The sequence below is a fragment of the Aulonocara sp. 'chitande type north' Nkhata Bay genome, linkage group LG23, assembly GCF_057382095.1.
Source record: "Aulonocara sp. 'chitande type north' Nkhata Bay isolate Kocher_YH1m ecotype deep benthic linkage group LG23, A_spYH_male_GT1.1, whole genome shotgun sequence".
NCBI classification, from domain to species: domain Eukaryota; kingdom Metazoa; phylum Chordata; class Actinopteri; order Cichliformes; family Cichlidae; genus Aulonocara; species Aulonocara sp. 'chitande type north' Nkhata Bay.
In genome coordinates, this window is record NC_141365.1 from 13717963 (window position 1) to 13743423 (window position 25461).

The following is a 25461-nucleotide window of genomic DNA, read 5'->3' on the forward strand; positions in this document are numbered from 1 at the left end:
TGTTTTTTCTCCAAACTTCTCAACGCTGAACTTTGTTGACCAGTCTGTTTCTGCTACACGTTAGGCCCTTCGGAAGTGAGACTCGCCTAGCTTTTCAGGTGCGCCGCGGAATTCAAAACAACAGGGGCTGCTGAAGGCGGTTCACTTACACAGTGATGCAGATATTCAGAAGTTAAAGTTCTGGGAGAGCACCCCTGTGGTGCCGTTCCTCCACGGTGAGAGAAGCAGCAGCAGCAGCAACAGCCAGCAGTATCGATTCACCTCGCAGCCTTGAGCCTGCTGTCACAGACAGTATATCACTTCATTTAACCCACTGTTAAATAGGCTGTAATTAGAAATCTGTCCTGCAGATGTGTTTTATTTAAAGGATGGTTTGTGGCTAAGTTGCAAAACTACCTACTCTGTTTTGCATTAGTTTTGTTGCTGGCGTTCTTTTGTTCAGCGTTTCATTTTCACGAAGGATTTGAGTGCTATTGACAGAGTCTGCAAAGAGAAAGCAAATGATGCAAATAAATCCCCTCTTGGGGGATTAGTCTGCATGCTATTTGAAAAAAATATGGTAAGTCTCTTAATTGTAGTTAATGCTTGTTGGTCTCTCGACTCAATCTGATGACAATAAACTGTTTTTACAGCCAGCATTTTAACTTTGAAAAGCACAGGTGAAGTAAAATCCTTTAAGTTTCCATGTAAGCCGTGACAACAAGCCCGGCTGCACACAGATCACAGATTTTGTATCAACAGTTTTGTTGTCTATGTGCAATGACAATAAAGAGCTATTCTATTCTATATCAACAAGCTGATATTATTGCTCTGTATGTTGATCCAACAAAAAGCTCTTTGCCTAGTTTCCTTGTGGTTACTATTCTTTCAAAGATTAATCATAAAATTCTGTCTTTTGGATGTTGTATTATGAATTCGTTGTGGTGAGGAAGAACAAGAAGTTCAATGCTCACTTATTTGTCTACAGTAGTTGATATTTTGTCATTTTATTTGCTGAAAATTGGCTATTGAAGAAGAGGGTCTGTATCTTTCCACGCTCTCTCTACAATACTCGCATGCTCATTAAAACTGTACATGCAACTTACAATGAAAGCGTTGAAAGTGTTATTGATCCCTGCATTCATTCCTCCTCTCAGCACCGGCTGTAAAGTGATCTCTTTCAGAGCAAGTAAATGAAGGGGGGAAAAAATCCACAGTCTTTGCTCAGTGCAGAAATCCTTTTTCAGCTCAGAGACCTAATATTAAGATTCGGGAACCCAAATTAGCCAAATGAAATGGCAATCTTCTAAAGGTACATTTTAATTAGAACAAAAGTTCTGCTGAGCTTTTCTGTGCTGTGATAACTTTGTAGGCACAGAAACAGAAAAATGGAATGTCTTACTAAAAAGCCAAGCTTTGATTATTTGATTTAAGAACAACCTTTGGATACTGTTACAGTGCCATTAATTCAAATACATGGTAATGGCCTGCACCGTAGCACTGTTTAACCTTCAGCTGTTTTAATTTAGAGAAAAAAGAAATAAATGTGTTCTTTACCCCTCCTGATGGTCCTTTAAAGACAAAACAGTGTTGTGGACACCAGAGGGTTCATTCATTGTTTACACACTGAGAGATTGACAGCTGGCTTCCACATTTAAAATTTTAAAATGTGATCAAACTTTAAGAGAAGACATTTTATAAATTACAGCTAGAAATATGCGAGCGTAAATAGTCGGGCTATTCTGCTGCAGACTTGCATACTGGGGCGCTTAAACAGAACAGAGCTGTCATTATTGTAATTGCTAACACCTGTGTTTTCCCCACTGTGAATGTCAGCTGTGGGAAATAATCTCTTGAGTAATTTTCTTTGTGCTGCTACTTTCACTAAAGTAAAGGTTTTGCCTTCAGTCTTGACAGTGATTGAAAACAAAACAAAAGCAAATCCATCTTTAATGTTTTCATTTTTTTTTTGTTCTGTTTTTTTTTTTTTTTTTGCCAAAATGTCTTTCCTGAGTTGAGCTGAACCCAGCTACGTGGGGCCACAAGAGAGTAGGGAACATGTGGAAGAGAGCCTCGACAGGTGGAGGTATGCTCTGGAGAGAAAAGGAATTTAATTGAGTAGAAGCAAGACTGACTACACGTGTGGATATATGAGGGAGACTGGTGGAAAGGTGGATTATTGATAGTCAAGGTGGAGGAGTGTAAATACTTGGGGTCAGCCATCCAAAGTGACAGACAGTGGACAAGAGAGGTGAAGAAGAGAGTGCAGGCAGGGCGAGATTTGTGACAGAAGCATAGCAGCAAAGAAAGGGAAGGTTTGCAAGATGATAGTGAGACCTGCTGTAATTTATGGAGGAGGCAGAGCTAAAAATGTTAAGATTTTCAGTGGGAGGAACCAGAATGGACAAAATTAGAAATTAGTACATCAGAGGGACAGATCACGGTGAGCTGTTTGGAGACAAAGTGAGAAAGAAAAGGGTGAGACGGTTTGCACATGTGGAGAGGAAGGATTTTGGACAGTGGATGTTGAATATGGATCTTCCAGGCAGGAGGAAAAGATGGAAAATATGAAAACCTCAGAGAAGGTTCGTGGATGTAGTGAGGGAGGACATGCAGAGGGTTGATGTGACAGAGGAGAATGATGGGATAGGGAACATAGGCAGATGATCCGCTGTGGCGACCCCTAAAGGAAGCAGCCGAAAGAAGTCTTTTTTGAGTTCGAGTACATCATAAACACCACTGGGTGTCGCTCTATAGTGTCTCATATCGCTTCTGCGCGCTTATTTCACCAATATCAACCCCCTCTTCCTCGCTGTGTGTGCGTGTGTGTTGTGTGTCGGATAGAAAGTCAGCCTGGTTTCCAGCTGAGTGCTTGCTCTCTCACAGTGTGTGTGTGTGTGTTGTCATTATTATCCACTCTGCTCCCAGCTCAGAATGGCCAGATTCACTCAGACTGAAACAAGAAGGCAGCACCATCCACAGCAGCCCCAGCCCTCTCACTCCAGCCTGGTTTTCACCGGACCGGGGGCACCACCGACCCAACAACCACTACTACTTATCCCACATCAGCACCAGTACCCTCAGATCACATTTCCGAAACCCATGAACGGGTCAGAACCCATTTCAATTCATCCGGAGAGCGGCAACATGAAGGACCAAGATGCCATTAAACTGTTTATCGGGCAGATACCGCGGAACTTGGAAGAAAAAGACCTGAAACCCCTGTTTGAACAGTTTGGGAAAATCCACGAACTGACAGTTCTCAAGGACCGATACACCGGCATGCACAAAGGTAATGTGTCGCCCCTCGAATGGCTGAGAGGCCCATATGAAGCTTAATATCTGCTTATTAGTATCTGTACGTACTGAACTGATTTGTAGTGAAATGCGGATTTTTGTCACTTTTATTTTCATGTTTAATCGGGCTTAATCGCTCAGCTGTCAATCCCCCAAATAATCTGTATCGTTATGCTCATCACTGCTCATATTTCTGTATAACATTCATGAGGTTTGGCATTTTGCTCCAGTTGCTTTTTTTGTGCGTAAGGCAAGTTTTTAGCTTTTTAGTAATTATCAGATTGGTTTGACGCGCTTTTGTATTTCTATCTCTAAATTTCAGTATTTATTATGACCACAAAAAGAAAGATTTGCACATATTTTGAGTGTTTTGAACACGAGGAACAATTCTTCATTTTATTGCCTTTGAGTGTTTCCTTAACACGCTCCTAAGTGGGGCAGAGGCGCTCGGAAAGGATGCATTTTTCAACAGCCTCCTCTTGCCAGTCCCATCTTTTGCGGAGGGGCAGCATCATTTATTCATCCATATGCTTTCTTTAACATCTCCCCATGTGCAAATAGAGCGGGCTGGGTGCAAACGCGACACGGCGAAATCAGTTCAATTCTACAACGTCTCCAAAGGGCGCACGAACTGTCACAAGATGACGGACGTCGCCACGGAGAGTGGGCAGTGATGCTTCTGCTGAAATGGAAGCAGAGGGTGTAAATCCACTCAGGTCACTATACATACACTGACAACTTCCATCTTCCATAATGAAGTTGGCTAGCAAGAATATAGATCACTGCCTGGGTGGGAAAAGCATTTCACGATACAGCCCCCCCTCATACCCCGCACCCCCCATCCCCTAGATTCAAGCAGTGCAGACGTCATCATTGTCATCGTCATGACCCGTGAACCCTCACCCAACCTTTAATTTAGACCTGAAGTGCATAACCCCAGAGCTGCACTGGTTTAGCTGATCAGTGACATTCAGGCTTTGACTATAAGCACTGTGATCACTGTTAGTTTCATTGTAACGGTCAGGCCAGTGCACTGTCCACAAAGTTTGCAACATCTTATTCATATAACGACAAAAGGGCAATTGCATACTTAATGCATTTGGAGAACATTTATGGTGATTTCATTGCTGACACATAGAAGTCACAAACAAAAGCATGCAATGGCCTCGACTATCATTTAGTCAAATCCACAGTTATAAAAAACCCTTTTCTTTGTTTTTTTCCACACGTGGATTCTTCATTTCGCAGAGCAGATGCAGATGTGTGAAGGATGTAAGCACAGGAGATAAGCCTTTTATTACAGTGACATTTAGAAAAGACAAATGATAATGTATGACAGTAAACATTACAAACCCTGTCGTGTCATGCATCAAGTCACCATCGCAAGATATTAAATTTGTTTCTGCTACAAAGGTCGTCCCCATCTCCTTCAGAATAATTAATACAAGTCTTTGTGAGGGTTTCAAACCAGGATACAGTTACAGTATATAATAATAATAATAATGTTTGCCACATATTTTATGACGGTCGTAAAGTTGATGTTATTGTTGTGGAAGTCATTTCTTCAGTATTGCACTGATCTGGTTTGCTTTGGATGTGTGTGTTTTTGTGCTTGTGTTCATGCATATACTAAAATGTCATTTCACCCATGTTACAGTGATGGCAGTATTTTGGGTCCTGAATGATGTCACCTTACCGTGCTATCAGGGAAAAAACAATTTAGGCTTTCCACATAACATAAACAGCACATTTCCATTACGCATACAAAAACACTGATCTTTGGTAGACATGTATATAATTCAAGTGAAATATTTGACATTTGTCTAGGCCATAAATTTGATATGTCATAATTAGCAATTATTTTGTCAATTAATACAGTGATAAACTGCTTAACTACATTGTAATTCATTTGAAAAGGTTTTTTGTTAGATTTCCTCGTAGCATTATATTATCATCAATGTATTACATCATTCTTGCCCTGGTGGTAAAGTAGAAGAAGTAGGAAAATGTGTAATTGAGATGTACTGCTTGCTTTCGGTGAGACTCTGTATGATCAACCTCCTCTGTTCTCTTGTCAGTTTGAAATGCAAAACTCAAAAGAGCCTTTCAACAAAGTGAAATCCCTTAAAAATATCCAGTGAACCTTTATATCTGTTCATTGTGCATTATAATTTTTTTTTTTTTTTTTTTTTTTTTGCATTTTACTAAACAAAAAATCTTGTTTAAATGTAGCTGGATAATCCTCTCCTTCTGATCTAGCAAAAATGCTAAAAATATGATTCCAAATGCATTTCTCATGTCATTATTTACCCTGAATTTTAACGTACAAACCGCTAATTAATTTTAGATAAGCATAGTTCAGTCAAATTAAATGAGTTAGGATGTAATGAAGCCTTGTTGCACAATTAACAACACAAAATCAAACTCTAATGTGTCAGTGATCCTTGATGAGGTTATTTTATAGTTAATCACGTTATTAAGCAGAAAAAGGATTATGGGGTACGCATCCTGATGGAAACACTGGGCAAGCACCCTCAAAGTGGCACATTCACACTAACAAAGACATCGATGGACAGAGGAACACACGCACATACACACATGCGCACATGCTATTTTCATTATACTAAGTGTTGTGCATTCGTAGCCATTGTGCTTATTCTGTCATTTGGATTTTTTGGATTTTCATTTCATCCACATTGTGCTCTCTGTGTTTATTTCCTCTTTTCTTATGCAGCTGTTTTTTCCCCTTGGTAATCCGAGAGGGAAAACATGGAATTAGTTTGTAAAGCGTGATAATAATGCATGGCCATAATAACTTGACTCAAGAGGATTAGCAAATGTGCATTGTCTGAAGCAGCAGTCTCTTGGGTGATCAGCTGGTTGCCTCCCTAAACAGTGGCTGCCTCTGCCAATTAAAAATTCAGTCTAGCCTGCCTCTTCAAATGATTAATTCTGCCCACGCTGTCGATGGCCTGCCAATTATTGTCGCCCAATTGGTATTAATAAGTAGAGGATTTCCTGATGTTGAATTTATCACAGACTATGAAAACTTCTCCCTTTGGCTCTAATTACCTTTGACTAGCACATGCAGAACAAATACATACATGCATATATGCACTTGCATATATCCAGAACCAGTGTTCCTTTTATGCATTGTGCCTGTTATGTTGCTTGCTATATCAAATTCTTTAATTAAAAGTGCAGTTGGGTAGATTATATCATGTGAGTTTCCACAATGCACTCAGATCAGAGAGGAAATGTATAATTTAGCACAACAGGTAGACGCATAGACAAAAAAAAATCCCTAGGTTGCTCCATTCTGCCGAGTAAGGCTGCCTGGATATCAATACTAAGCTTGTGTTGAGTATTACTGTGTTAATGCATTTATAAATGGAGATATTGCCATAGACCCCAGCAAGCAGAAGCACATTAAATCACAGAATAATCTAATGAAATATTTATTCAAGTTTTTATTTTTTCCTTCGTCTGAAGCAGTCTGATGGATAGGGTTTCTCTGTAAGTTGTGCTCCTCAAAGAATAAAGAAGGAAGGAAGCACAGCTAGTTGGAACAAAGCATATTCATCAAACCAGAACTATACATTCCAGTTTTCCTTTATGAAGATGGAGCTTAAAGGCAACAGCACTGGTTAAACCAACCGTTGGTTTGTTAAAGCTGCTTTCTTCCTTTGATATTATGGAAGTACATGCACACATTTTCATATTACGTGTGCCTTATGGAAAGTGTCAAAGATCACGGCACTGCTGTAGGACAGCATCCCTCCTGGGGAAACAGATGGGAAAAATTCGCTTACATCCATAAACAGAGCTGTAGATACGACATGGACTGTACAGAAAGACCGAACTGTGTTAATATTACAGATTTAATAGACAGCTTTGGAACTTATTCCTTTTGACATTATTGCCTATTTACTAATGAAATGAACCAATATCATAAATGCCATGAAAGCTACACTCCGTTCCAGCTGTGCGTGTGACCTCTGAGTCACCTGAAAAACAATTCTCGGTCTCTGTGTAGTTTTGTGCAGTGATTCGATTGAACAAATCTAGAATAAAATCTCCTGTCAGAGTCTAGTGAGCGAAGGCCACCGAGCCAAGCTAATGCAGTAACAACACTCGCCTTGCAATCTTTAAACGTCTGTAAATATTGTAATAAGCAACAGGGCTTTCCTCATAAAAGATGCAGCAGCTCAACGGGTACTGACAGGCGCTATGGGCCTTGACTTCAGGATGAGGAGTGCTGCCTCCCTCTCTCTCCTGCTCTTTTCTGTTGGTTTCCCAAGCAGATTGGCAATCTTAGATGGCAACAAGGCTGCGCTCTGCTGGAGGTTTGTATCTGCTCACCAGGCTCACCTGACTTTTATTCCGTCTCCGATTCCCTTTCCTTTAATACCTGCCCAGGAGAGCCTTTCAGATGGATTGATTTCCTGCACCAATGCAACATTCATTATTGCTTGCAGTATATTATACTTTCAGTTTGTTGGAAGTGCTGTTACACCATGACCTTTGTGGAATGTGTTTGCTGTAAATGGGTGCCCAGAATGGGAACAGAGATGGGAAAATGAGCAGAACCTCTAATGTTTTTGCATTTCATTAACTCAAGTAAATAAAGCTCTTTGGTCCTTCATTCTACATTTTCTGGACAGTGTTTGTGTTTCAAGGGATGGTGGTGATGCCATGGTGTTTTAAAAAGTTATATTGGTAAGTTGACTGTTTTGATGACAACCTATAATAATAATCGATGCGAGATGGAAGGCGATTTTAATTTGCGCTACTGGCTTTTTCCAGAAATTTTAAATGGAAGATTTTTGAGTTGAATTATTTTTGGCTGTTTTGTGGACACATTTCTTTTCTAAAGGTAGAGTTGGCAGAAGCGCGCTGCCTTCCTGCTCAGGCTCAAAGGTCAGAGCTATTTTCTTAGGCTTCTATCTCCCTCTATTTAGACTATCTATTTTGAATGGGCAGCTTTGCAGAGTGCCATTGCCTACAGAGCAGAGTGTACTCTTATGAGGGGGGAGGGGGGTTATAAAGGCACAGAGGGCGGAAAAGGGAGAGCGCGAGGAGGAGGGGGTTGGTGGTTTCTGTTAGAATAGCATGAGCTCTTTAATGTTGTGTTTGAGCCTGGCTGGGCACAGATTCATTTTAGAAGGAAAATGAAATAACAAGGGAGAGGGGAGAGAGGAGATTTTAATGCAATGTTTTGTGATAATCCCTCTCCATTTTGGAATGGTTCAGGAGAACTCATGCGATAAAGCCTTGTACAAGCCTGGAAAATAATAAGTTATTTGTCTTGTCTTATAGTACCGTGCCCTTGGAGGGCTTGCTAGCCCCCGTGTTTTGGACAAAAAACAATCACAGATTAGTCAAGCTGTCACATTTCTCTGATTGCCAAATCGTCGAGTCCTTGATATTGGTGTGAATGAACAATGCATTTATGTCTTACACGAATCTGCCTGAGAGTGCACGTGAACACAAAGCTTTGTGGATACTGGACTTGGTACTCTCACCTAATCCCCCCCCCCCACTGTCATACAGCCCGGTGTGACAGAGAGCATTTGCACAGTTAGGATGGAACATGTATGAAGCGGGGCTCACGAGGCAAATGACAGACAGACACATGGCACAGAACAATGGATGTATGGACAGATGGATAAGTGTTTGTCAGAGATGCAGAAACAAATGGCAGCTTTTATCCCAAGGCGCTGGGAGAGCAGAGTGATGGTTCAGCTTGGGACATGGAGGATGCCTCTGACAGGCTGTTTGCCGTTTGGGCAACAGTGGATGGGATGGATTGAGGAGGAGCAGAGGCCAAGCTTGGCAGATAAAATAATCACCTGAAAGCTGCTGACATGAGAAAATCCCTCTAGTAACACTAGTAATATGTAATTCAATAATACCACTGCTACTTGTAATGTTAATTCTGTGCTGTCCAGAGGTGATTTCTTATTTTATGATTAGAATGCAAGCAGTAACAGCAAAACTGTTTATAATTAATGACAAAATATATTATGCGAAAAATGTTAGTATTTTGACAGCGTGAATAATATGGTAGTTTGCCACCCTAAGTGGGGATAAGCAGAACTATTAGCAGACCTTGTTTTCCACAGATATTAAGCAATCCTTGAAATTTAAGGAAGGCACATTTTAGATTGGAAAATGTCTAAGAATGCTCAAGTCCATGAGGGATGTGTGACGATACATGCGGCTCAGCACGGTTATAAATAGATATTCTGTGGTATTTCCGAAAATAGGTTAAGCTGCCATCGCTGCACTGCTGGCATGGCATCACTGATTGCCTGCCAGCCTCCCCAAAAGACTGCTCCCGTACTGTGCTCAAAAGGAGGGAGAGACAGAGGGAGCATCTGTGGGCGACTGCAGGCCTCGTTTCCAGCGCCTTTCCATGCCTCCCCTCACACCCCGTCTCTTCCATCGCTCAGCCATCTCTCTCCACGCTCCTTCCATCCATCTTTCTCACTTAAGGAGTGATGCCGCAGCCAACAGTCTCTGTGCTCTATTGCCAGTGACATAAACTGGTCAGAGGCTTTGTACTAGAGATGTATCGCATCCATTTTTTGTGTGTGTTTGATACAAGCAAATTGCATGCCAGAATAGAAAGATGAGAGACAGAATTTGTGTTACTTTTCTGGTGATCAAATATTAATTTTGTAGAATAAGCAAAGTATATGGACTTTATATGAGTTCCATTATGGCATCTGATCTGTGGTACACTGTACAACGGTAGATCTGGCTTAATTAAAAAAGACTATCTATCTATCTATCTATCTATCTATCTATCTATCTATCTATCTATCTATCTATCTATCTATCTATCTATCTATCTATCTATCTATCTATCTATCTATCTATCCATCCATTTAATGTGGTTACCAGGAAATACAGTACATCGAGGCAATTAACACCCCGGTGTCTGCTTGTTAGTCACACCATTAGTGTTAATTAATTGTCTCCTCCAGCTGCAGTGGTGATATGAGATAAATAAATAAAAGTTAGGACAATGACACAAATTATATTGTTGGCAAGCAGGGTATAAGTGAAAATGAGCTTTTGAAAGATGGAAAATAAAAAAACAGTATTCATTACCAGCGTCTTTATAAAGGCTTGTGTATATACATCAGTCTCGAAGAGGAGGTCACTGATTGCATCGTGACTACCTCCGGCACCACTTGCTGGACATGCAACGGAGCACCTTCTCTAAGAGACTGATTCAGCTTCACTGCCACAAGGACAGATACAGTATTGGACACATTTTATACTTACTTCACATTAACAAATTAATTTTCCAATGTGGGATAAATCAAGTGTATCTCATTTCATTAGGTTGCCCATGTACAGCGGTATACTGATAGAGAATGAATGTGTGAATGATTTCACCAGGTAGTGTTTTTTGCTCTCCTTGCATGTCTGTCTTTCTCATCCCTCTTTCAAACAGTCCATCCAAGCAACCTCCGTGCCTTTGAAGCGATGTCTTTTAAGGTACCTTTCAATTTGTAAAATCAAAGTGACTGAGAACCTGATCTGTCTCTTAGTCCATAGTCAGTTTGCAGCTGCCAGTCATCTATGATTGTGGCTTTGCTATGATCAATTGAGCTGTCTCAGAGGTTTAAATGCCTTTTAGTTTTAGACAGAGGACATGCATTTTTAGTAATATTGCATCAAATATGCCATACATTAAAGGGAAACTTTAAATACAAACGGTGTGGGCCAAAATGAAAGGGATTTTATGGTTTCCTTTCTTGTAGTCCTGTTTTCCTCTTTCAAGAGGTTGTTAGAGTACATGAAGAGGATGCAGTTTTCTGACTTTGACTCGGGCAGAGGGAGGTGGGGTGGGGGCACACAGAGTTATTGATTTCTGTAAATCCCTTGGCCGGAGCAGACTTGGCTCAGGGAGGGAAGCAGGGATGACAGGCTGGAGAGACGGGACTTGGCAGGTAAACTCTTGTTGCCCTCCCAGAAGTAACACGGCAGGAGGCAGTAAGTGTGAACCTACACATTATTTACAGCTCTGTGAAACTCTATCCATTAACAGTGTCAATTAGCTTGCTCATCAGGGATGCAGGGCACTGGACTACTATTTATAGATTGGACCATGGCTTTAATAGCAAAAGAGGGATGATGTACTCAGAGAGTCAACAAAAGTCAAGACTTACTTTAAAGGCTATAGAACAGTGGAGGATGCCAAAGTGCTGTATCATAAGTGTTATCCAGCCAAATATCAGGGATTCTGGCCAATTCTGGGGACGGGCTGCTGGTTGCAATCTGCCATGTCACCAACAAAACCTGCATTTGCTGCCAACTTTATAAAGTGGTTGTTGGAAATTCCTTTTTAATGCTAATACGTGTATATGTCATAAGTATGTTTGCCAACATGCAGATCAAATATAACATGGACATCTACAATTGGCACAAGTTCACTTAATAGCAAATATAACAAGCTGATAATTGAAGGATTTATGAGGTTTCTCTTCCAAAGTCTCTGTGAGTTGAGACTTTCCCGCTGCTAGCAATCCCTGTGTTTATGCTTGCAACTGATTGTAGGAGTCTTTCCTTTGCTTTTATTAAATAGTTGGATAACATTAAGGAGACGGCTGAATATTTGCATCCACAAAGAAAAGTACATTTATCTAAATGTCACAACAATCTCCAGATAGGTTGTTCTGAGTTTGAGCTTTAACCTCTATTATATGTTCATAAAAATGTGATTCATTTTCTCAATTTAAAAATGTATTGGAATGCATGATAGTAAACATACAAAGGAGCCTTGCATAATCTTACTGCCAACCTTACAATTCTGCAACAAGAAGTCTAGTGACAATTAAAGTGTTTAATTGCAACACACATTGCATAATTAAATATATTATAACTGAGGCATTATTATAATAAGACTTATAATTAATGTGAACAACATTTTCAGATAGTTTGTGATTATAAACAAACAAATACAAGTTCGTGACAATGATTTGACATGTCAGTTTTAATTATTTATGGTTTATTAGGGAATGAACTATTGATGTGTTGTAGTACGTTGAACTTTTTAACTCTCAAAAACACTTTGTATGTCTGCTTTATTTAAGGCTATAGTTCACAATGATAGTTTTAACACATTTATACAGTTATTCTGTCATAGAAAGATAGTCAGTCATGACTTACCAGCTGGAATATATATGAAGTACCACTTAAGCAACACTTATTCTAGTAAGTGACTGTGAAGGTATCAGTATACAGTGCGTGCCTGCATTGCTGTGATGGTTTCTATTTCCCTGTATTGATCATGAAACATATACTGAGCATTTCGGAAAGAATTAAATGTAATTGTCACACTCATTAGGCAATATATCACATGTACACACAAATACATGAATGCATGCACACACACACACACACACACACACACACACACACACACACACACACACACACGAAATCCTTTGGGAGGTTCTGCCTATGGATCTGTTTGACCGCTTCTTGGAGGCTATAGTGTAGTCTATGTGAGCAAGTAGCAACAAATCAATGGCTGAGGTTCTTCTACTCAGGGGTCAGAGAGGATACCACGAGGGTGCAGGGGCTATTTGTTGCCTTCATGATAGACACCGATGCTCCTCAGTGCTCTGCAGTGTTCATCCTCCCCCAGCTCATAGTGAAGGTGTGATGGGAGGGTTAGTGAAGGAGGAAATGGAAAAGGATTTTGGAGCTGGGTGCAGCAGAGATGAAGGGTTACAGTTATTAGTGGAGGAGTGATGGAAGAGTGCACGAGGATTCAGGGTTAGGAGATGTTTACTGTGCACAGTTTCTGGTGCTATAGAAGGTGAATGTCTGACATAATTAAGGTTTACAGGTTAAAGAAGGCTACTGCTTTTATTACAATATCATTATGAGGCTCATTATTAAGCTGGGGCAGCAAAAATGTTGTTGTCAGAACAATGACTGAGACTGTTTTGAAAGGTCCCTGCCATCGCTAGCTGTTTTTCTTTGCCCTCTTTCAGCCTTCGCCCTAAGTATTGACATGATTGTTGTGTGTAAACAGATCAAGAAGTGTGGTTGTGTTTTTTTCAAAGATAAGAAAATGATTAGATAAACTAAAAGATTCTATGAGACCAGACTGATTACCCCCCTCGTGGTCAATCTGTGCCATAGAGCCTCCCGCCTAACCGACTGGCGATGATTCGGGTCATAATCACGTTTCATCCACGCCGATGATGTGCGTTTCAGCTACCGACCCTTCTGAAAGGCTCTCAGTTCCCTTAGAGCCCTGCATGGCAGTAAATGAAGTAAGCAAGTAATCTAGCCACAGTGATAGCGTTTTCCAAAGAGTGCAAATGATGTGTGAGCGAGCAGACAAGGCTGGTGCCAGGATTGGCTCAGTTTCTGCTACCTTCACACTTTCTGGCCAAGGAAATGCCACAGTGAGAGCAAGTTCACACTTTTTCATTACACTGGGGCAGCTTGGCTCCTCTGGGGCAAGGAGATGGAGAAAAGAGGGTATGAAAGGTGGAGTTTAAAAGAGAGAGGTTCTGGTTTAAACCGGGCCTGTCTCCTCGGAATTGCATTCATATTTGACGATTCTGCAGTACGCATTTTATGCCCACTGCCTATGTAGAAGTAGGGTGCTCGTATTCAGCTTACCAGCAGCTACCAGAGTGGCAGTGCAAATTACTAAATGCTGAGATTGTGAAAATTACAAAAGACGGAAACAAACACTTTAAGTAAAAGTTCCAGACTCATAGAAACATTCAGCAAAAATTCTAACAAATGATAAAAAAATAAAATAAAATAAGGGGATGTGACTTAAATTTGGGAGCTATTTTAGGTCAAACTTTAAAAAAAAGAACCCACAAAAATTAAACATAATCATAATAAAACAAAAGAGCCAAACATGAAAAAGCTGCATATATCCAGACAGAAATGTACCAAATTGAGAAACTTTTCATTTTGTATAGAAGAAGGAAGGCACAATGCAATAATACTCCAAGTATTATACTTCAACTTGCACTTAGACCAGTTACAATTCTGCACCAGGTTATTATAATTATGTTAGCTGAGGGAGTAAAACAAATAAAGCAAACTGTAAATTCAAATCATTTCAGTTTTATTTATACCGCGCCAAATCACAACGACAGTTTCCTCAAGGCGCTTTATATTGCAAGGTAAAGACCTACAATAACAAAGAGACATATTTCGAAATCATATTTACCAGGAAAAGTCTGTTTGCTGAGACTGAATTATTAATTCTAGATGACAAACTTGAATAAACTTGAATTTTCTCTAAAACAGTAAATTGAAAAAATATCCTCAAAGACTTTGTTTTGGGGGTTTGGTGGGGGAATTTTCTTGATACACAACTTTAATGCCACTACCAATAACAATAGCCAAAAATAAGTATTTTAAATGGCCAATGAAGTAACAGCAGTTTTCTTTTTTTTTTTCTTTTTTTTTTTTTGGAAGTGTTTTCAAAGGAATCACTACTGGTCAGAGTATTTCTGGCTGACTAATTTAAAACAATATTTCTGAAAGAGTAAACAGATAGCTGGTCAAGGAACCAATCCAGCCATAGTATTCTCAGTAATATCTCAGTAATATTTTACTATCTTTTTAAAATTATTTTTTATTTAGGTGTGTGAATTTTTTTGAGTGTTTCTACATTTGAGCTACTTATTATTCTTTACACCATAAAAGAAACATATGTGTGCTTTTGCAGGACTTCAGGAATGTATTTCATTGCACTGTAAAACCCAATAAGTTAATTTTACTCAAAACTTTTGGTGAAACTGATTACATAAAATATTTTAAGTAACTAAAACTTAAAAATAAAAGTTAAATAAACACACTTTATTTATTAGCTTTAGATAAATATTTTTAAGTACCATTGATAAATGTTTTTATGTTATATCCACATTTTTGGTTTAGTACTCTCTACTTGATATTTTGAGTTTCAAGTACAAATCTAGCTCAAGTAACTTTAAGGAATTAATTTTTAGTTTCAAAATGTTAACCATTTTAAGCTAATACAACTCAAAAATTTTAAATACAAATGCTTGTAATATCCAAATCTACTGTGTTTTGAATTTGATTAAAAAAAAAAAAAAGTGCCCAAAATAATTACACTTGTAAAAACATAAGACAGAAAATATAAATTCAAGTTACAGATTTATTGAGTTACTTTGACACAAAAAGCCCAAAGACATAAATCCACCACATTTTATAGGGAATAATGTCAGAAATTTTGGCACAAGGTTACAATATTAGAAATAAAGAATTTCACAACATGTTTTAAGAGTATTCAAATTTGATTAACACATGAGTATGGCCTTTTTATTAAAAAAACAAACAAAAGGAAAAGAAAATCCTGCATTATTAGGTGGGAAAACCGAATGAAAGTAATAGTATAGTGCAGCTAATACACTGAAATATAATTGGTAACCTTTTTAATATGCCAGTACTGTGGTTATGCAAAATGCACATTTGTAGAGTGCAATCACAGTCTCAACAACAAAGCAATAAAATTTTAAATAGAAAAATACTTCTTTAGAGACATAAACAAAGTGTTATAAACCTCCTTAGCGCCTTATGTCAGTTATGAGTAGTTCAGGAGGAACGTTCCTTAAGTGACATTCAAGATCCCACCTAGAAGCCAGAAATGAGATTGTCCTTCATTTTCTCTATAGATTTACAGTTATCTGACTAAAAACACAATCAAAATCAACTAAAACACAAGTGATGATGGGGGGAAAAAAATAAATAAAAATAATAAAATCACCCCTTTTACTTTGGATGTGGCTTTTAGATAATGAAGTATGAAACAGAGTCTGCAAAGATTTCTTTATTCTATTCTCTCTTTTTATAAAAAACTTATCCAGACTTGGAAACATGATAAACTGAATTACTTGCTTTAACAGGCACTTGAGGGCTGTGTAGGAATCCTGGACATTATTCTGCTGCCAAAAGATCATTTTTAAGACTCAGCACTTTGGGCTTCAACTTCCCACCCTTCAGACCCATCAAAACTTTCTGAATAAAGTCAAAAATGTTGGCCAAACATTTTGGGTAGCTTAGGTGCAGGACGTCAGTCAGTCCAAATATTACTAGAAATGCATCAGCCAGGGTGGTGAAAACAATGATCATGTTACCCTCGACCAAAACTGCAGTCTTCTCAGGGCAGAAGAATGTTGCATCGCTGGAATTGGCTCTGATCAGGAGGAGTCCAAGTGGCACTTCACTAATATCTGGTCTATCAGAATGCATCATCTACAGAAAACAAAATTACTACATGTTAGTGCATTCCTATTTCTCTTAGTTTCATCTATACAAGTCACATTTCTGGATTATTACTAGCTCAGAAATCAATTGTTTGAACAACAAAAAAGCCACAACACACCAAGATTTGAGAAAACAAACTGACAAAAATAGTACTTTTAGTAAAGCAAAGTCATACCTCTTCGTAGCAATAACAACAGAAAGTCAATAGGAGTTATATATTTTTTTCATTTGTACAGTGATGTATGGTTGGGCTAGGAACATTATAGAAGGTCTACGCACATTAAAAACATGTAGTGTTTCCATTATGTGACATGGACACTGTTGTAGACAGATCCAAGCATGGAGATGCTTCTCAAACTCTCAAAGTGTCATAATGTTTTGAGAAATCTAAACAAGGATGCTACTAAGATATTGTTCACAACTTTGTCCAAAACTTACATCCCATGTTTTGATGAAGGTAGAGGTGTCTTCGTACAAATAGGCAGAGAGGGCATGAAGCACACCAGCACTTTGGGCATGGATATCAGCTTGTTCCTACATCACAAGAAAATTTTTATTTTAAATTATTGGCTAACCTAGTCAAGAATGGTAATTAAAATTGAAAAATTGATCAAATCAAATGAAGCTCAAAAAACAAGACAAAAACTCACTAACCTGGAGATTATAGCTTCTGAAGAGCTGAGACAGGACATCAGACACGTTCCCTGTGCAAACAGCTTTCTTTCTGAATAAGCTCTGGAGCCGGGGAGCATGTTGGTCCAGCACAGCATAAAAGTGGTTCTTCAGGTGGAGGTTTGTAATCCTGTGGAATTCTGCACAGATCTGAACACACAGGATACATTTGTGTTTACAAGTTTCAATTAGTCTATAAATCTTTGCAAAATACATCAAAATCCTTACACTCCAAAGGCATAATTTGTTCAGACAGGCCAGATAACAGGGGTTGATATAAAATACATCTTGTTAGATACATCTATATACATTCTTACCTGGGACTGGGATTTCAGAGTAGGCCAGCAATCCAGGATCTGACCTACTGGTAGGTCATCATTGATGATCTCTTTGCATTGCAAGGCCAAAGTTGTGAGCATCAGCTTTGTAATCAGGATTCTTTTCACTTTTCTCGACTTCATCTACAATCTGTAGTCTTAGCTGGTCAAGGTAAACAGCATCTTCACCCCTGAAAATTTACTTCTGCCCTGGCATGGACATAACAGTAAAACACAGAAGATAAGACAGACTACACAGAGAACAGAAAAGACACACAACCAAGGAGACACAGATGAAACATAACCAGCCCAGAACTCAACTAAACCTTAACTAATAATAACAACAATACAAGAACTTCACCTCATTTCAATATGACATAAGAAAGCAAAACTACAAAATAAACTCAAAATGCTGGTTCACAGACCCAGCCCCTGACAGATAAAAAACTAAGTCTTTCACTAATGAACACTGGGCATCAGAATAAAATAAAACGAAAAAATAACTGTTTGGTAAATATATTATTGATGGATTCACCCTTAAGCTAACCTAAAATAGACCAGGCACAACAATTTTACAGTTCAGAAGATTCTACATTTCAACTTGGTATACATAACTATTTGCAATGTAAACCAAGTTCTACCGCGTAATTATGTAATGATTATTCACTGCTTTTGTAAGTATGTCCTGTGCCTACAATTTTGCTGCCCCAGTTTTAATATGTACAACTCCAGAGAACTAAACGTAAGTTTTAAGTTCCACTAGTTAGCAAATGGGCTAGCCAATATCAATATCCACGTATGCGCTAAGTGTGAAGCAGCGCAGCAGTGCATATTGATTCAACAATTTAACCACAAGGCAGTTTATAATCTGCAAATCCAGAAATGCCTTCTAAAGACTTCTTTTAAAATAGTAAGAGATTAGAAAAGTTATTAACACATTATTAGTCCCAGGGACTAATAATGTGTTATACTAAATATGAGCGTATTAGCATAATTCATGCAAACACTTTGGGGCCAAGCCGACATGGATAAAACGACGCATGCATGTAATTCTTAAATGCCTGCTAGAGTTGTACATTTATGACGATAAAAACCCATATTACAACGGAGAACTATAGTTTCAGAAAAAATAAAACTTACCACAAAGCGCTCCTGAAGATGCCGCGAAGGCGGTAAATGCAGCTAGCCAAGTGCAGAGGGTTAGCTGTTCCAGTTCAAAAGTCCGTAACATACCATAGCATGCCCTCCTTTATCCAGCGTCAAAGGCAATGCCGCAAAAAACCCGTTGACAAATGTTTTTATTTCTGTTCGGATATTAACGTTCCACAAGTTTCTTTCGGGGTAATGAGCGGGCATTCGCACTCGAAGCGAGGAATCCAAGATGGTTGCCAGCACTTCATAAAGAAACAGGTGGCGCACGTAGGTACGTACGTAGGCACGTAAGTGACGTCAGTGTTAAAACTCAAATTATTTGAGCGCAATGCTAGAAACTAATCAATATATTCAAGTACTGATAACTTGAAAAAACAAAATTGTTCAAACTACTCAAAAAAATAAAGGTGTATGAACTTATAACAGGTTTTTAAGTAGTTGGAACTCATTTCATTTATCAAACTATTACTATTCGGTCTTACAGTGTGCCAAATAGACCTAAAGAGCACTAAAGGATGGCACAGCAGGAGTGCCTCCTGTGTCTCACAGACCCCGTGGACATACACTCGTGATTTCTACGACTGAGCAGGAACGCACTTCTTACTTACTGTCTTCCGTTCTCCCTCTGCCTCACGCGCTCCCTCCCTCTCTCCCATGTAACACTCTTTAATTACATGCCAATTCAGTGCAGAGGAGATGGAGAGACTCGGCCTTATTTCCCAGTACACACGTACCCCACTTAAAAATATATCATTAAGAAATGGGAGACCAGACACGGGGAGCTGCTGATGGAGATGAGAAGCTGGGAAAGACGAGAGGAGAAGAGGAATCTCTTCTCTTTGCAGCTGAAATCAATGTTTTAGACAAAGCTGTTTTAGGTTTCTGTCAGATGATGCAGAGGATCATCTCCTCGCAGTGGGAAGGCTTCCCCCATTGCTGTGTCAGCAGGCTCTGATTACAGTGGCTTTTTGTTGTATTTCAAACAATTTCATCATGCTCCCCCCCACTCACACTTTTGCACTTGGTATGCAACGCAGCGCTGGCAATTTGTACGTGTTTGGATTCCAATTATGGAGTTGTTAAAGCTTTTTCGCCTGTGGCCTGCAAATTCTTATTAAGCCATACATTAAAGAGCACAGAATCACATTTAAATGGAGTTCATGTTTCTCTTTTGTTTGCCAGTGTTGTGGTTGCTATTAATTTATTCGCAATGCCCTATGCATTACACATTAACAAATAAATCGCGTTTGTGATTGTAATGCAAAATACTTGTTTCTTATTCAGAGATGGGGCAAGCGTTTGTCAAGTAAACCAACAACAAGCCCAGAGAGAGTGAAAAAGAGAGAAAAACAAGCACCAAAATGGAACCATTCCCTTCTGCTACCCTCGCCCATTTAAGAAACAAACAAACAAACAAAGCCAAAACAACAACGTGTAACAGTCTGGGTATTGCGTCAAGTTCAAGCTAATGAGCAATACGAATTAAATGGTAGTGTGAGTGACTGAGGGGTTTAATTGGGGGACGCAGTTTGACACGATTATTTTTGGGGTAACTGGGACAGGTAAGGCACCATTAACGCTGTCAGAGACTTGAAAGATCACAACCTGCATACACGTTGCTGCTGTTTGTCTTTCATGCGATCATTTAGGCTATAGTGGTTAAATATTGTAATGAGGGTCAGCGCATCCGCAGTCATGAAGGCACATATCCACGTTACAGACACTTTAGGCAGCGAGGCAAAAAGAGGTCCAAATCAATGAATAGATCAGTGACTTTTATGACATTTTACCCTTCAGTGGAGAAACCATTGTTGTACAAGGGTCAGTAAAACTGTAAATACCGTACATGTGCTGTTCGGCTGTATTTATGCTTGTAGAGGGGCACAAAGAGTGGTGCATGGATGGGTAAAAGTGATCCCATCTGAAACAAGAACAACAGATTGAAATATTGTCTCTATGAAAACTCTTAATATATCACCACCCACTGAATATATTTGGCTGTTGAAATGAGATCCAAAATGCAGCGGCTGCTAATAAACCATATTCAGAGTGGCAGAAATATGATGCATGCTAACCCATATGAACCTCATTAATAGAACACAAGCAAATCTATTTATTCAGATAGTCAGGGGGAAAATGATTGCCTCATTTTTCCATCTGGCTTCTCTCCTCTCCTCTCCTTCCTGCACTGCATGCTGGGAGTGTGAGTGAATGGGTGTGTGAAGGTGTTTGGTGAGTGCGTGGAGCGGCTGAGTGAGTTTGGGACGTTTGGACTGTTTTTTCCGGAAAACTTTGGGCTTTATGGGTGGTTAAAAGGTAAGGCAAGTTTATTTCATTGTGTTGTGTGAAGTGAAGAATTTTAGTTAATTGGCCAGTTTTACCTTGAGTCATGGCGTCCCTCCCCAGTGAGGGTTCGCCTCCCCTGTCTATTAGACATGGGGCCAGGGTGGTGGCATCCCAGCAGTACACCGTGGAGCAGGTTCTGCTAGCTGTTGGTGAACAGGTGGGCCTTAGCAAGAACAAAAACATTGATGTGTTCTTTTTGCAGGAAACACATAGCACTATAGATAATGAGACAGAATCGGGAACGAGTTGGAATGGGCAGGCTTTTTTAAGTTATGGTACTAACCTCAATGCGGGTGTAGCAATTTTATTTTCTAGGTACCTTCAACTGTCACATGTTTCTGTCTGTGAGATAGAGCAGGGAAGGGCACGGGTAGTAAAAGCAACCATTAAGGGAATATCTTTTGCTTTTATGAATGTATACGCCCATAACTCAGCTGCGGGTTGTGTGCGATTACTTCGTAAAATTAATGATGAGTTATCAAAATTAAATAGTGGTTCAATAATAGTGGTGGGAGGGGACTGGAATTGCACAACCCACCCTTCAGTTGACAGAAACACAGGAGGGCCTCACCCACCTTCGGGCTCACTTTTGTCTACAATCATTCTTCAGAATGATTTGACTGATGTGTGGAGAAAGCTCCATCCCACAACCAGACAGTATACATATGTAAAAGTTTCTGAGAGCAATGTGAAGGCAGCTCGGCTTGATAGATTATACAGGGAGTGCAGAATTATTAGGCAAATGAGTATTTTGTCCACATCATCCTCTTCATGCATGTTGTCTTACTCCAAGCTGTATAGGCTCGAAAGCCTACCACCAATTAAGCATATTAGGTGATGTGCATCTCTGTAATGAGAAGGGGTGTGGTCTAATGACATCAACACCCTATATCAGGTGTGCATAATTATTAGGCAACTTCCTTTCCTTTGGCAAAATGGGTCAAAAGAAGGACTTGACAGGCTCAGAAAAGTCAAAAATAGTGAGATATCTTGCAGAGGGATGCAGCAGTCTCAAAATTGCAAAGCTTCTGAAGCGTGATCATCGAACAATCAAGCGTTTCATTCAAAATAGTCAACAGGGTCGCAAGAAGCGTGTGGAACAACCAAGGCGCAAAATAACTGCCCATGAACTGAGAAAAGTCAAGCGTGCAGCTGCCAAGATGCCACTTGCCACCAGTTTGGCCATATTTCAGAGCTGCAACATCACTGGAGTGCCCAAAAGCACAAGGTGTGCAATACTCAGAGACATGGCCAAGGTAAGAAAGGCTGAAAGACGACCACCACTGAACAAGACACACAAGCTGAAACGTCAAGACCGGGCCAAGAAATATCTCAAGACTGGTTTTTCTAAGGTTTTATGGACTGATGAAATGAGAGTGAGTCTTGATGGGCCAGATGGATGGGCCCGTGGCTGGATTGGTAAAGGGCAGAGAGCTCCAGTCCGACTCAGACGCCAGCAAGGTGGAGGTGGAGTACTGGTTTGGGCTGGTATCATCAAAGATGAGCTTGTGGGGCCTTTTCGGGTTGAGGATGGAGTCAAGCTCAACTCCCAGTCCCACTGCCAGTTTCTGGAAGACACCTTCTTCAAGCAGTGGTACAGCAAGAAGTCTGCATCCTTCAAGAAAAACATGATTTTCATGCAGGACAATGCTCCATCACACGCGTCCAAGTACTCCACAGCGTGGCTGGCAAGAAAGGGTATAAAAGAAGAAAAACTAATGACATGGCCTCCTTGTTCACCTGATCTGAACCCCATTGAGAACCTGTGGTCCATCATCAAATGTGAGATTTACAAGGAGGGAAAACAGTACACCTCTCTGAACAGTGTCTGGGAGGCTGTGGTTGCTGCTGCACGCAATGTTGATGGTGAACAGATCAAAACACTGACAGAATCCATGGATGGCAGGCTTTTGAGTGTCCTTGCAAAGAAAGGTGGCTATATTGGTCGCTGATTTGTTTTTGTTTTGTTTTTGAATGTCAGAAATGTATATTTGTGAATGTGGAGATGTTATATTGGTTTCACTGGTAAAAATAAATAATTGAAATGGGTATATATTTGTTTTTTGTTAAGTTGCCTAATAATTATGCACAGTAATAGTCACCTGCACACAGAGATATCCCCCTAAAATAGCTAAAACTAAAAACAAACTAAAAACTACTTCCAAAAACATTCAGCTTTGATATTAATGAGTTTTTTGGGTTCATTGAGAACATGGTTGTTGTTCAATAATAAAATTATTCCTCAAAAATACAACTTGCCTAATAATTCTGCACTCCCTGTATATCAACCAGATGTATAATAGTAGACTAGTTAAAGCAGAGATTTCACCTGTTGGTTTTTCTGATTTCTGGTGCCACTGGAAACAAAGGAAAACGGACTTTTGCAATTTGGCTCAATAGTGGGAGGTGGGGAAAACACAGATTAAGCTTTTTTGTCACCAATACACATCACATGCAACGGCTACTCTTAAAGACTACTTTGAGGACTTAGAACGAGAGCTCAAGAGGCTAGAGACTGAGATTATAAGTGGGACAGATAATACAAATAATACCTGGGACAGCAGGAGGAAGGCTTTGAGCAAGTTTCTTCACGAAAGAGCAAAGGGTGCTCTTATTAGGACTCGGATTTCTACTATTAAAGAAACAGGTGCCCCAACAAGGTTCCTTTTTAAGCTGGAGAAAAGGGTTCGAGAGTCACACCAAATGTTGCACTTAAGGCTTCCAAATGGGAAGGTGATATCTGACTCAGTAGAAATGAGGAAGCTTGCCATTGACTTTTATGCCAGCCTCTTTAGTGCTGACACGTGTGACCCTGAATGTGTGACGAAGATGCTGGTGGGGCTGCCACGGCTGGATGAGGCTGAATCGGCTGTGCTGGAGTCTATTTCCTTTGAGGAGATGTCTTCAGCGGTTCAACAACTCAACGGTGGTCGGTCATCAGGAGTTGATGGTCTTCCTGTGGAATTTTACCAGGAATTCTGGTCGCTGCTAGGAGAGGACATTCATGAGGTTTTCACATACTGTATGACCACTGGGATCTTGCCAACAAGTTGCACAAGGGCAGTTTTGACTTCACTGCCAAAGAAAGGGGACCTGGGCTTGCTCAAAAATTGGAGGCCTGTCTCTTTGCTTTGTACGGACTACAAGATTCTTGCAAAATGTCTTTCTAACAGGTTGAAGACCTGTATTGACATGATTGTTGATGTGGATCAAGCATACTGTGTCCCTGAAAGAACTATTATGGACAACTTGTTTTCAATTCGAGACATTATTGATCTGGCCAAGCTCAAGGACTTGGATGTGGGGTTTTTATCTCTGGATCAAGAAAAAACTTTTGATAGAGTGGATCACCACTATTTGTTTAAAACTTTAGAAGCTTTTGGGTTTGGGAACATTTTCATTTCTTGGATCCAATTGTTGTATTCAAATGCTGCTGTCATGTTAAAGGTGGGGGGAGGGTTAAGTCGGCCTGCTCCAGCTCAGAGGGGCATCAGGCAGGGATGCCCTCTTTCTGGTATGTTGTATACGCTGGCCATTGAACCCCTTTTACACCATCTTAGATAGGGACTCTCAGGTTTTACCTTTGACGAAGCAGGAAGTCCAGTAAAATTGTCAGCTTATGCTGATGATGTTACGGTTTTTATAACCGGTCAAAGTGATATTGAAACACTCAGACAGACACTGGACTTATATGACCGAGCATCCTCCGCGAAGGTTAACTGGTCAAAGTGTGAAGGTTTCATTTTGGGAGGGTGGGTTGATAAAGAGGAGCCAGTGTTACCGGCAGAATTACAGTGGAACAGGGAGGGACTGGAGTGTTTGGGAGTGTTTTTGGGAACTGATGCTTTTCAGGGGAAGAACTGGGAGGGTGTTGTTGAACACATTGCTGCCCGGTTGTCTCGATGGACTTGGGTCCTGCCGGAGTTGTCTTACAGGGGAAGGACTTTGGTTGTTAACAACTTGGCCGCTTCTGTACTCTGGCACCATGCCGCTGTTGTTGAACTTCCAGCCTCTCTTATCAAGGGGATACAAAAAAGACTGGTTACTTTCTTTTGGGGAGGGTTCCACTGGATCAGGTCTGCTGTGCTGTCTCTCTCTGTGTCAGAGAGGGGGTCAGAGTTTGATTGACCTTTGCAGCCGTATCACAGCGTTCCGTCTTAAGACAGCACAGCGAGACTGTTCTCAATTTTTGGTGATGTTGGTGAGGAGCCTCTTTTTTACAATCCCTTGGTGCCAAGTAAGATGCTCAGCACTGCTAGTGTGCAGAGGTTCCTCATAAATGCTGGTCCTACCAAGCTGGTGGGCCTGAGGATGGCGGGGCAGTGGAAAACGGCTGCCAAGTTGGCTCAGGAGACTGGGATCCGGTCTCTGTGATTTCTGGAGAAGCTGGTGGAAGAAGCCATGGGTG

At 40.1% G+C, this 25461-nt stretch overlaps 2 protein-coding genes across 8 annotated transcripts in view; one reads left to right on the top strand and one right to left on the bottom strand.

The window, feature by feature from the left end:
* The first annotated feature begins 2824 nt into the window (after positions 1 to 2824).
* The window catches only part of celf5a (cugbp, Elav-like family member 5a), a 194483-nt gene continuing 171846 nt past the window's right edge, over positions 2825 to 25461 (top strand). For all 7 annotated transcript variants that reach the window (XM_086283460.1, XM_086283464.1, XM_086283461.1 and 4 more), the window contains exon 1: positions 2825 to 3271. In XM_086283460.1, the coding sequence (XP_086139586.1) occupies positions 2914 to 3271 (358 nt within the window). In that variant the 5' untranslated portion in view covers positions 2825 to 2913. The remainder of the gene's footprint in view (positions 3272 to 25461) is intronic.
* On the bottom strand, positions 15434 to 17917 carry LOC147301389 (uncharacterized). The gene is made up of 4 exons (XM_086283468.1): positions 17556 to 17917; positions 17221 to 17388; positions 17005 to 17100; positions 15434 to 16554 (listed from the first exon to the last, which is right to left on the bottom strand). Exons 1-4 carry the CDS (start codon positions 17697 to 17699, stop codon positions 16237 to 16239), a joined length of 726 nt encoding a protein of 241 aa, XP_086139594.1. The 5' UTR covers positions 17700 to 17917; the 3' UTR covers positions 15434 to 16236.

Coding starts and splice junctions, on each gene's coding strand:
- LOC147301389 (XM_086283468.1), bottom strand. CDS start 17,699: ATGAAGTCGAGAAAAGTGAAAAGAATCCTGATTACAAAGCTGATGCTC. Junction 17,101..17,220: donor TCAGAAGCTATAATCTCCAG/GTTAGTGAGTTT, acceptor CTTGTGATGTAG/GAACAAGCTGATATCCATGC. Junction 16,555..17,004: donor CCTTCATCAAAACATGGGAT/GTAAGTTTTGGA, acceptor TGTTTTCTGTAG/ATGATGCATTCTGATAGACC.